The 12,507-nt window shown below is 40.6% G+C and overlaps 1 protein-coding gene across 2 annotated transcripts in view; it reads right to left on the reverse strand.

Annotated features, from left to right (window-relative positions):
- Nucleotides 1–11,789, reverse strand: part of LOC139934678 (leucine-rich repeat and coiled-coil domain-containing protein 1-like) — a 33,554-nt gene extending 21,765 nt beyond the window's left edge. For both annotated transcript variants that reach the window (XM_071929034.1, XM_071929033.1), the window contains exons 1-13: nt 11,649–11,789; nt 10,670–11,013; nt 9,276–9,493; nt 8,728–8,835; nt 8,246–8,304; nt 7,645–7,806; nt 6,202–6,388; nt 5,629–5,779; nt 4,588–4,744; nt 3,197–3,296; nt 2,266–2,384; nt 1,858–1,992; nt 927–1,066 (exon numbers count right to left, since the gene is read on the reverse strand). In XM_071929034.1, the coding sequence (XP_071785135.1) occupies nt 927–1,066; nt 1,858–1,992; nt 2,266–2,384; nt 3,197–3,296; nt 4,588–4,744; nt 5,629–5,779; nt 6,202–6,388; nt 7,645–7,806; nt 8,246–8,304; nt 8,728–8,835; nt 9,276–9,493; nt 10,670–11,013; nt 11,649–11,669 (1,901 nt within the window). In that variant the 5' untranslated portion in view covers nt 11,670–11,789. The remainder of the gene's footprint in view (nt 1–926; nt 1,067–1,857; nt 1,993–2,265; nt 2,385–3,196; nt 3,297–4,587; nt 4,745–5,628; nt 5,780–6,201; nt 6,389–7,644; nt 7,807–8,245; nt 8,305–8,727; nt 8,836–9,275; nt 9,494–10,669; nt 11,014–11,648) is intronic.
- Between the last annotated feature and the right edge of the window lie 718 nt (nt 11,790–12,507).

Raw genomic sequence — 12,507 nt, forward strand, 5'->3', positions numbered from 1 at the left:
TGTTCACTATTTGCCAGTAGCTCTAGTATTTTATTGCCCGTGGTCCCTAACCCTAACTACACCACACTGATTCCCAAGGTGTTCAGTCACAGACCCACCTGTGTTCCTGTTCACTATTTGCCAGTAGCTCTAGTATTTTATTGTCCATGCATCCCTAACCCTAACTACACCACACTGATTCCCAAGGTGTTCAGTCACAGACCCACCTGTGTTCCTGTTCACTATTTGCCAGTAGCTCTTGTATTTGATTGCCCATGCATTCCTAACCCTAACTGCACCCCACTGATTCCCAAGGTGTTCAGTCACAGACCCACCTGTGTGCCTGTTCTCCATTTGCCAGTAGCTCTAGTATTTTACTGCCCATGCAGCCCTTACCCTAACTACTCACTGATAGCGAAGGTGTTCAGTCACAGACCCACGAGTGTTCCTGTTCTCTATATGCCAATAGCTTTAGTGTTTGATTGCCCATGACTTGGATCCAAAACCCTAACTACTCACTGATAGCGAAGGTGTTCAGTCCCAGACCCACCTGTGTTCCTGTTCTCCATTTGCCAGTAGCTCTAGTAATTGATTGCCCATGCATCCCTAACCCTAACTACACCCCACTGATTCCCAAGGTGTTCAGTCACAGACCCACCCTGTTCCTGGTGTGGATTTCACAAAGAGTTAGGACCAGTCTTTACTCGAGTTAGGACCAGTTACTCATCCTAACTTAGGACTAACCATGCAATTTGTATATCTCCTAGGACCAGTCCTAAGTTAGGACTAGCCTAGGACCAGTCCTAAGTTAGGACTAGTCCTAACTCTTTGTGAAATCCACCCTTGGTCTCTTTTTTGCCAGTTGCTCTAGTATTTGATTGCCCATGCATCCCTCACCCTAACTACACCGACCGACTGATAGCCAAGATGTTCAGTCACAGACCAACCTGTGTTCTTGCTCTCGATTTGCCAGTAGCTCTTGCAGTTGTCTTATTTTCTCCTCTTGCTGTTTGCATTGTGTCTTCACAAGATCAACTTCTCGCCCGATGGCTGCCGCTCTCATCTGGTACTCTTGAGTTCTCTTAGTCTGGATACAACAAAACATTTGACATGGGTTTGACGTTTCGTATGAACATAAATAGCGTTTTTAACACTCCGCTGCTGACATTACCAGAGCTTGGGTCTGATGAACTGGACCACTTGGTCACGACACGCCAAAAAGCTCTGTACAACAAGTGGTTTCCTTCGAGATGTAGACACTATCCCTTCTGTGCCAGGATAATCATAGAGCTTTTTGGCGTGTCGTGGCTGAGCGGTCCAGTTCATCAGACCCAAGCTCTGGTAATGTCAGCAGCGGAGTGTGGGTTCGAAACCCAGTCAAGACGCTTGTGCACATCAGCAAAGAAGTTACCAATTGCTACCTAAAACATTGGAAAGGTAGTGCATTCTGCTCTACTGCCCGGGCTTCTAGTGGATGAAAACCATGCCTCAATCCTTACAGAATGTGAAGGGGGTAACCCTGTTTTAGCACCATGAGCAGGTAGGTGGCAACATGCCCCTGGTGGCAATTGATTTGGGTTAAAAGCCCCAAAAGATTAAGTGTAGCCCTCATCTTGAAGTGGCCGTCTGGCCTTAGGATGTTACATGTAGGTTATCTCTCATTAAAAAAAAATCATTTTAAGAGCTATAATCACAGTGTCGGTGCAAAAACAACTTTTGTCCTAAATAAGCCCTACTGTGATGCCGGAGTTACAATGATATCGCACTGACTGGACTAAATCAACTTGAACCTTCCTTTCTGTGCCTCATCCTATTATTGCTGCTAGTTGTGCGGTTGAATGTATAATAAACTTTGAGAGTTTGTGATTATACACTTACTTCATGAGCATGTTGATTTAACCTCTCAGTCTCCATCTTTGTTGACGTTGTCTCCATAGCTCTAAGAGCTCGTCTCTGCTCCTCCTCAGCCTTCTGAGAGGCTGCCAACTTAGCAACGACTTCATCCAACTTGCTCTGTAAATGGAAAATTACCAATCGCTTCACTAATACAAATTGGTACAGTTAATCATTTTGATTACAAAAGCCATCTTGGGGTCGATTTCACAAAGTGTTAGTTGCACTGGTGGGGTCAGGTTTGTCAAATGAAATTATTACTACACGACACACTAATATGTGTACAAGTCAATGGGGAATCAAAGCAACAACCAGATTTGCGTTTACAAACTTTGGAAGTTATGACTCTTGAAACATCAAGTGGCAGTCAGTTCTGAATCACTTTGAGCTCACCTTGTTCTCTTCCAACTTGTCTTCAAGTCTGATCCTGGACTCTTTCTCATTCATTAATGCCTGCTTTAGTCTGGTGCTGGCATGGATGGCAACATTCTGTAGATCACGTTCCTCATTAGCTGCGAATGGAGAACAAATAAATGTTTTGAATTGTAGAAATTGTCACACAAAAGAGGGTAAACTTCATTATGTCATACATGCCACTTTAACAGGTTTTCTTTGAGGGTCTCTTTCCTGACTTTCATCTCTGTGGACCCTGGTTCGAATCCTGTTTCAAATTGGAGCCTTGCGTACGGATGCGTTAAGAATTTGGTTGTTATACCCTACCTGATTATGTGGGTGTATCCCAAAATTAGTTATTGAAGATGTTGTACAAATCCCTCGCAACAAAGTAGGGACTGAAAACCCAGTCAACATGCAAGGGTGGGGTCCCAAGCAGGATTCAAGCATGGGTCCAAAGAGGTGGGGGGCAGGGAAAGAAACCACTAAAGCCGACTTAAATGCCCAATATGAGACTAGTTAAAGGGTCTATGTACTTTTTGTAAGACAAAAAACACAATGTCTACAGATTTACACTAAACTTACACAGTTTGAAGATAATGATAGTAGAAAGCTTTCCTGAAAATATTGCTTGCTGAGATGCTGTTTTTTTTTGAGAAATGAGAAAAACAATGTCATGAAAATATGTTTTTGTCTCAGTGATCATGAGACGAAAATTATTTAAGCATGTAAAAACATATTTTCATAACATTGTTTTACTTGTATCTCAAAAACTACAGCACCTCAGCAATTAATATTTTAAGGTACACTTTCTACTATTATTACCTTCAAACAGTGTAAGTTTGATGTAAATCTGTGGACATTGTGTTTTGTGTTACAAAAAGTACCCAAATCCTTTAAACTTCAATGTCATTTGAATCTAGTGTCGTACCATTTGCCTGAAGATCCTTGATATGATCCGCTAATCGGATCGCTGCTTGCTCTGCCTTCCAACGCCTCTCTCTCTCAACATCCAACTCCTGCATCATTGCCTGTAAAAAGACAACAATAAGACACTCGGCACGTTAGCTTGTATCATAGAGTTACATATAAGAACTATGTAGAGGGCGCACTGGGCGATGCTGCTTGCACAAATGCAACGGGACCGCAAAGCTTGTGTTTATTGAACGCTATGCGATGCTGTTTTTTCAACTTACACAATGGCCGCACAAACACACGCTAAGCAATGCCTGTTTGTTCAACTTAGAAAATGTCCCCGGCCTGCATGCATCTAGGTCGCGTATACAGGCCTGTGCGCCCTCTAGTTCTGATATATGTAACTCTATGGCTTGTATCAAACACACCTCTATTGAGCTCAGAGTGAGGTTAATGTACACAGCAGACTGGTGCCTTAGGGTCATGTCACATGAGGTAATTTACAGGCAACCAGTTCCAGGCAATCTCCAAGAACAAAAACCACTTTTCAATGTTCAGGTATTTTTCTTGTTGATCATAAGATATGTTTGAAAATCAACTCATGTGCTACCTAAGTGGTCCTGTAGCATGAACTGCAGTTGATTGCCTCCAAGTTGGCTGTAAAAGTTGCCTCGTGTGACAAGGCCTTAAGCCTTTTATATCCCCATTAACTGAAAAGTATCTTGCTTGCGGACACAAGTGCCAAGACTGGGGCTCTAACCCACACTCTGCTGATCAGGAACACCAGAACAGGAGTCCAGTGCCCTAGACCGCTCAAACAGTGTTCTTGACAGCTCGGCTATGACATACAACCAAAGTGCTTTATTTGTCCGGCTTGGTCTGGACGTACACGTCAAAGAGAGAACAGCGTTATCTGGGCTCTGTACTCTACCTGAATACCTGGGCCCAATTTCATAGAGCTGCTTAAGCAAAAGATTTTGCTTAAGCAAAAAATTCATTGCTTAGTAAAATCAGATTACCGGCCAAGACTCCACTCAATTGTTATGCTAAGTAAAAAACAGCTAAATACTAGTCATAAGCAATGTATATGGCATTAAATTTTGGCCAGTAACATGTGTAAAATAAGCGAGCTATTTTCGTGCTTAGGCAAATTTGTTGCTTAAGCAGCTCTATGAAATTGGCCCCTGGGCCAGGCAGAGGTTCTCCACTTGGTTTCTGATTCCATTCACATTTGTTTCTCTCGGTCATTCTCTGACCGGATTGCATCCGTTGGAAAAGTTGCTGTAAAAAAAAAAGTTATTGTCAAAAACACATCTAAGTTATCTATGATGTAGTTTTTGGTTCCACAGTTCAAATTGTAAACCTTCAACTGATAGACCAAATCAATTGTACAGCTTTATCACTTACAAGCTTATCAGCATCTTGCTCTGCTGTAGTGGGGAGGACTTTGCGAGCAAACCGTGGGTGACTTTTGACCTCTGGTGCACTGGGAGGGGAAACAGTGGTCGTGGTTGTGCTGCTGGCAGACCTAGCTTGCCGATGAGAGCTTGTGCTGGTTGTAGATCTGCAAAGAGAAAGAAAATTTAATGAAAGAATATGTAAGAACCCTAGAATAGATACAATCTTCATATAAAATCAAAATACAGTCTGGGTTGTCATGGCTGCACGGTTTAGAGCATCAAATTTAAGTCCTGGTGGCCAAGGATGATTAGAGTAAGCTAGTCGAAACATGAAGACCAATTAAGAACTCACTCCGCGCAGTTAATAGCGTTCCTATAAGCTAAAGTAATAGTCCCAGTCGATTTTCTACCTTCCGCCCGGGTAGTAGTTTAAAAGAAGGACAGTTCTTTTCAGAACTTAAAAACTCGAACAATCCAGATAAGTTGGATTATTGCTTTTTACACTCCTAGCCAATTGCTAAATTACATGTACAGTAAAAACAAAAAACATTTATACAAAAATAGTTAACACACAAAGATAGTTTAAATATAAAAATAGATACTCTATGGAAATAGTATTTAAAGAAAGACAGTTCTCTGAAAGAACAAACTCTACCTGGCAAGTACATACATACATGGTGTTACCTCAAAACTTAAAATATATTGAAACCTCACCATGCAATGCCTCAAAACCAATATAAGAACTACATGTAGTTGCTATTGATGTGGGTAAAGTGAAAAGATTCTTCTCAACAGCTTTTGAACGTGTTCTCAGATTCTGACTTCAGATGCATCAGCTGTAAGCATGAGAATCGATGCTGACAACAAAGGTCTGAGACTCGGATCAAAATTTCAGGCTGTACATTACATGCATTACATCACGTGAATGCTCCTTTAAAGAACAAGGCAATAATAAAACATCCTTTTTTTTTCACCAACTCACACCTGTTATCTCTATGTAATTCCTTTTGTAAACCAGTAGGGCATATTGCAGCTTACATGTACATACCTAGCTTCTTGATCACCATCCAGCCTGCGTTGTCTGACCTCTGAGGTACGTGTCTGTCTGATGCGAGGGGCTGCCTTAGCCCTCCTCCTGATGGCGGCTCCCATGGATGAACCACGACTCTCTCCCTCGCTCTCATCCGTCTGATCTGCGTCTGTAAATCAACCAAAGATTCTTCAATATTTAAAGTTAGTGGACACTATTGGCAAATACTCAAAATAATTATTAGCATAAAACCTTACTTGGTATTATGAGTAATGGGGAGAGGTTGATAAAACAAAACATTGTGAGAAACGGCTCCCTCTGAAGTACAAAGTTTTTGAGAAAGAAGTAATTTTGCACAAATTTGATTTTGAGACCTCAGAATAGAATTTGAGGTCTTAAAATCAAGCATCTGAAAGCACACAACTTCGTATGACAAGAGTGTTTTTTCTTTCATTATTATCTCGCAACTTCAAAGACCAGTTGAGCTCAAATTTTCACAGGTTTGTTATTTTCTGCACATGTTGAGATACACCAAGTGAGAAGACTGGCCTTTGACAATTATCAATAGTGCCCAATGTCTTTGAATCCCACCTCTCTTTGTGGTCTTCATCTTTCCAGATCTATGCCTCGCCATGGTCTCATTAACATCTTTGACTTTTCTTGGAGTCGTTGGTTCACTGTGAGTGACTGCATCTAAGGATCCTTGCTTCCTGCTCATTATGTCTGCAAGTTGTCTCTCTAGCTGCTCCAACCTTGTCTCATGGTCTGTAGCACCCTCCTGGGAGGAATTTTGAAAACAAGATGAATACATCAGTTCCAAAAAAGCCTTGAAAAACATCTTTAAAAAAACATTTTTCCTACTTCCAAGAAGATTATGGTAAGGGTTCCACTTTTTTTTTTTTTTTTGGGCGTCCCATGTGTTGTGTAATGCATGTAAAAGAATCCAGTACACTTATCGAAAAGAGAAGGGGTTCTCCCCAGTGTTCCTGGCTGTGGCTGCTATATGTGCCGTAGCACCTTGTAAACCCATATACAGTGCTAAATATTTGGGTCTCAGAATTCATCACTGAAATAACCTATCTTTCTAGAAGTTTGTATACACTCAGCGCCTTGAGTACCTTGTTTGGCAGATACGTGCGCTATATGTATATAAGACTTCGATATCATTATCACAAGATTGCAGGGCTCAAAAAGTTTACAGCACCAGAATGTTTCTTTACAAGACCAGAGATGAAAGAAGAAAAAGCCTGTAAGACACAGTATAACATTTGGACTGTTCTAATGTAAACAAGCACTATGAGAAAAATGATCTCATGTGTTGTATGGATAAGTTTTCTTCAACAAAAATTAAAATTGTAAGGATTTTTTTCTTCTGCGGACAAAAAGTCAACCTTTCAACCCGTGAAATACACTTGACGTTAGCGCGGGATTCCCTACTTTCATAAGCGCTGATTCTTTGTGTGCGATATGAAATTATGCCCAGTATGATAACCCCAGGGTTATTTTGCTTAAAGACACTGGACACTATTGGTAATTGTCAAAAGACCAGTCTTCTCACTTGGTGTATCTAAGCATGATGCATAAAATAACAAACCTTTGAAAATTTGAGCGCAATTGGTCATTGAAGGAAAAACACCCTTGTCACACAAAGTTGTGTGCTTTCAGATGCTCGATTTCGAGACCTCAAATTCAAAATCAATTTTCTGGAAAATTACTTCTTTCTCGAAAACTACGTCACTTCAGAGTGAGCCGTGTCTCACAATGTTTTATACTATCAACCTCTCCCCACTACTCGTTACCAAGAAAGGTTTAATGCTAATAATTATTTTGAGTAATTACCATGGTGTCCACTGCCTTGAACCCTACTCCTAAGTAGGGATAACTATTTCACAAGAATATGCTATTACCCAGGAGTTTGCCAGGCTTGGTAATTCAAGTGTGACATGGTCTTCCAAAATTTATTGGGAATTACCCAGGAAACACCACTGGTGTGAAGGGGGGTGGGGGGCATTATCACAAGAGACTCCTTAGTACCTTAGATTTCCTAGCATCAGATTGTTTCATCATGGTAATATTAACGTCTGGTCGTCTGTCGGACTCGGTTGTACTTGTTACATCTGATGACATCACGGCTTGGCGACGGAATCGATCAAGCATCTGATCGATCCGTGGAGTAACGAGATTCAAACCAGACTCCTGTCTCAGAAAAAAAAAATTGTTACTTAGTCTTTTCTTTCTTTCAATCTTGACTAATTGTTTACTTTCTTCAAACCATTTGTTTGCTTTGTTACTTAATGTAGAACCCAAACCAGGGGAGGGGAGATTTCACAAAGAGATAAGACTAGTCTTATCTCGAGTTAGGACAAGTTACCTACTTTAGGACTAGCCATACATTTTTAATATCTCCTAGGAGTAGTCCTATGTTAGGACTAGTCTTAACTCTTTGTGAAATCGGCCCCAGGTCCTAGACTAAAGGTGGAAGGCAGGAAAAGAAACCACTATGTTCCACATTGCCGCCTACTCCTAGGGCTGAAACAGGGTTACCTCTTTTGCAGTCTGGGTGAGGACTCGGATTGCTTTTGATTATAGTGAGAGAATCTAGGTTAATATCGGAGATGATTGTAAAAGTGCTCACCTTTACATTTCCAGAGGCCGAGTCCGAACTGAGTAGGTACTCCAAATACTGGTCCAATCCTGCAAAACATGATAGTTAATAAAGAACTGGATATTATTGTACAGAGTTTTTACTCAATAGTGTCACAACAGTTCACATAAACATTATTACACAATTATTTTCAACACAGAGGTGAGGGTTTTTGGTGAAAGACGATATGTTGAATGGCATTTGAAAACAAAGACAAATTTACCGTGCGAGGCTTAAACCAACCACATCTAGATTAACAAATAGTGCTCTACCAACTGAGCTATCCAGCTCCATGGATAATGGCGGTCTCCCTATTTTGTCAATATCTTGTTCCAGGGGTGCCAGCCAGAAGCCATATAAACGTTAGCTTTCGTGTAGCCAGGGATCGCACCCAAGTTAACGATACAACCTGGGAAGCGGGATGTTTAGGAATTTGCTCTTTTTTTTGTATGAGTCGACCGAATTCTACCCACCTGGTATATCTGCCAGTCCATCCTCCTTCGTCATCTGTTGACCGTGTCTGTTCAGACCATCTAATACATGTAGTCTTGGCAACGAGTGAAGCATTGATGTACGGTATCCTAGCAACAAGAGGTTACAAGTGGGAGAGCTGTTATAATAATAATGATGGCAATTTATATAGCGTGCATCCATGAAAGATGCTCCTGGGTGCTTCACAAATATGCAATTACAATCCCTACGTTACAGTTTCAGCTTTTCCGAACTGAGAAGTCTCTCGAATTCCGAAAAAAAATTTACTCTGCGATAGTAGAATGCAAAACATAATCTACCCAGCAGGTAGGTACATGGTGTTACAACAAACCTAATAATTGATTCTCCTCTTGGGAAAAGAACATTTCTGAGCCAATAAACATGAAATTCTGAGCAAAAAGGCAGGTGGTCCTGTGGTATGAGCCCCGCTCGAACACCCCCCACCCCCACCACCACCCCCCCATCCAAAGTTCATGCCCTGAGAGAGAATCAAACATCCGGGTAGTACATTTTACAATTTGTCTTTTACCTGGTTGGGAGCACACTGGGTTATTCTTGCCATCCCGAGCTAATACAATCTCCTGAAGTTGCTGGAATCCACTGACACACTCTACAATGTGATGGACAGAGTTCAGGAGGTTGTCTTGGAGCTCAAGATGTGTCAACTTACACTGTGATCCATGGAGCTCTAGGAGGCCGGTCAGGTCAGTTATTACATTGTAGGATAGATTCAATCGCCGGACAGATCTGTGGTATGATCAATTACATTATAATTAATATTCATAAATACCTCAGACAGTTTCGCTATTCCTATTGGTGGAGAGCGCTGAAACATGGGCAGAACACGCGAGTTTGCACTTGTACTTTAAGACAATTTCTTCATTCCTATTGGTCGAGAGCAACGGCCGAGACAGTTTGCCACATCACGCGATATGCACGACAGCATTCCCTTATAAGGAGTTGTTTACCCAAGGGCCTTGACTGGGCCTTACCATTTCATACATAGCTGGAGGGGTGTTGTGTATTCATGAATGGGAATCAAAGTGTGTTGAATCGGTTTTCAATTAGTGGTTTAAACCCGCCGAGGCCTGGTTCTTGATAATTTACCTCGACAAGAACCAGGCCTCGTTGGAATTAAACCACTAGTTGAAAACCTCTTCACCACACATTGATTCTCTTAATCATAACCCGAGTAGTGATTGATGATGAATAACTCGAGCATGTCTGGTTTGAGGTTAGTCTGGTTAATGCCAGTGGTCCTGCTACTGGGCAGGCTTGATCTACAAACGTGTAGCCCAGTAAGTAAAGCAATTGATGCTTGACTCCTTTTTGAGCTTATCAATCAGATTAAAGTCAGTGGACACTATTTGTTATACTCAAACAAATTATTAGCATAAAACCTTATTTGGTAACGTGTAATGGGGAGAGGTTAATGGTATAAAACATTGTGAGAAACGGCTCCCTCTGATGTGACGTAGTTATCAAGAAAGAAGTAATTTTCCACGAATTTGATTTCGAGACCTCAAGTTTAGAATTTGAGGTCTCCAAATCAAGCATCTGAAAGCACACAACTTCGTGTGACAAGGGTGTTTTTTCTTTCACTATTATCTCCCAACTTCGATGACCGTTTGAGTTCATATTTTCTTAGGTTGGTTATTTTATGTACGTGTATGTATATGTTCAAGCGATACACCAAGTGAGAAAACTGTTCTTTAACAATTACCAATAGCAATAGTTTCCACTGTCTTTAAGGTAATACCAGCCAAATTACCACTCTCAAGTACACAATTTCTGTGGGAGGTTATCGTGACATTTGGAATGAAAATAGCATCCAATAAAAGTTTTTAATAAAAAAATGTTCATTTCATTTTTTTATGAAACCATTTATTGTTGAAACATTTAATTAAGAAAACCTGAACCCACCTTAACCTGCCGAGACCAGTCACCTCTTTGATCTGATTACACGCAAGATTTAACGTACGCAGTACGGTGAGCGATTCCAAACCTTCAATTCGAGAGATCTGATTGGACGAGAGATCTAGGTGTTGAAGATGTCGTAGGTCATGCAGTCCACTGATGAAGCTGATTTGGTTACAATGCAGATTCAACGTCTGGAGACTCGGTGATAAATGAAGGCTATCCAAGTTACGGATACCAGCATCAATCAAACAAAGTTCACGTGGGTCACCGGGGTCGAAGTTCATATTGGGGTCATTTGTTGATCCAGTCAATCGCACTCGCAAGTTTTTCAATGGACTTTGCTGCCTCTGAAAAAGAGTTGGTTGGACAGAAAAATTATATTCAGTAAATACCCATTCACAGGTAAACAAGGGTAAATTTCCGCACGTCGCCACCAATTTATCCGCCGTTAATTAACTCCAAAACCACTGAATTTGTTTTCTTACCTGAGAAGAAGGGTTACCGCATATATACATCCAGAAAAAGAAAAAAAGAAAGAAAAAAAACGGCCGTAAGTTGGTGGCGAGGTTGTAAAAATTTTCCGTAAATAATGATCAATGAAGACTTTTGTAGCCCCTTTTTTTTTTTACAGAGACAGGGTTAAATTAAAATATTGAATCTGACTTGAGTCAACTCATTCTCCAACCAACTCATAATTGTCATACTCATAACTAGTAGTACACTAAACTACTGAACTAGACCCAGTAAGTAAATTAAGACTTAAGTGCGATGTATTTGGTGGGCACATACACAAGAAGTATGGCTAATTTCTACCTCCATGGGCTAATAATCATTCCTTTCACATCACACTTGGAAACTAACGAACGAAGGCAAACACATAGTTTATCACGAAACTAGTGCAGTTGTTGTGTGGTCTTATTTGCAAAGGCCAAGGAAAAGTAGTGTGCACTATTTCTTCATAACAACGTTTGTTGATACTAACCATAGAAGAAGTAACTTCCATCCCCTGAACAAAAAGTCGACTCCAATCTACAATGGCAGCATTTACATCGAGTTTTCTAAGAAAACTTTAACATCATCGGCGGCGCACACAACCTTTGGATTGAACTGAAGTTGAACTCGGCGCTTCTTATATTGTCAATAGAGGGCGCCCTTTACTTAAATTTTGGGTAAAATCTTGCCAGAATCTCTGGAAAAGTAATAGATACACCTGTTTTTATTTTCCTAGGCTCCTTTATTTTGTTCAACCTAAGAAAATATATTTTTGTTATGCGCAATGCATTTGTGTTGCAAACTTTATTTGACCTTGAGCGTCAGTAGCAACACAAAAATGTACTCAAATAAAGAGTGTCTGTCCTCAAAATTAGCCCTTGTGGGTATGGCAAAGGAAATGGATGGGGGGGGGGGTGAGTTGTAGAACTATTGTCTGTATACAAAAGGTTCATTGCTTCTCGCATGTGAGTGCTCACAGCACCTTGTAAACCATTACATGGTGCTAGCTGGTGTTGATATCTCATAGTTCAAACGTAGTCCCATATACATGCAGGAAAATATTGAATGTTAAAGTGCATGCCTTGAACTTGAGTGATGGATATGCATTCTATATGAGAAGCCACTATTATTACAATTTTTTATCACTGCAAAATCAAAACAAAAGCCATTGACAAAACTCTCTCACTTTAATCTCATTTTATTTTTAATCAAAAATTAACTAATTTCAAATACAAATTCATCATCAGGTTGGACGAGTGTTTTATGGATTAGAGTAACAAAGAAATGGCAGCTCAGCTGAAAATAATGGGATTTCAATGTCCAGACTCTTTAAAGACACTGGACAGTCG

The sequence above is a fragment of the Asterias amurensis genome, chromosome 3 (assembly GCF_032118995.1).
Source record: "Asterias amurensis chromosome 3, ASM3211899v1".
Classification (NCBI taxonomy): domain Eukaryota; kingdom Metazoa; phylum Echinodermata; class Asteroidea; order Forcipulatida; family Asteriidae; genus Asterias; species Asterias amurensis.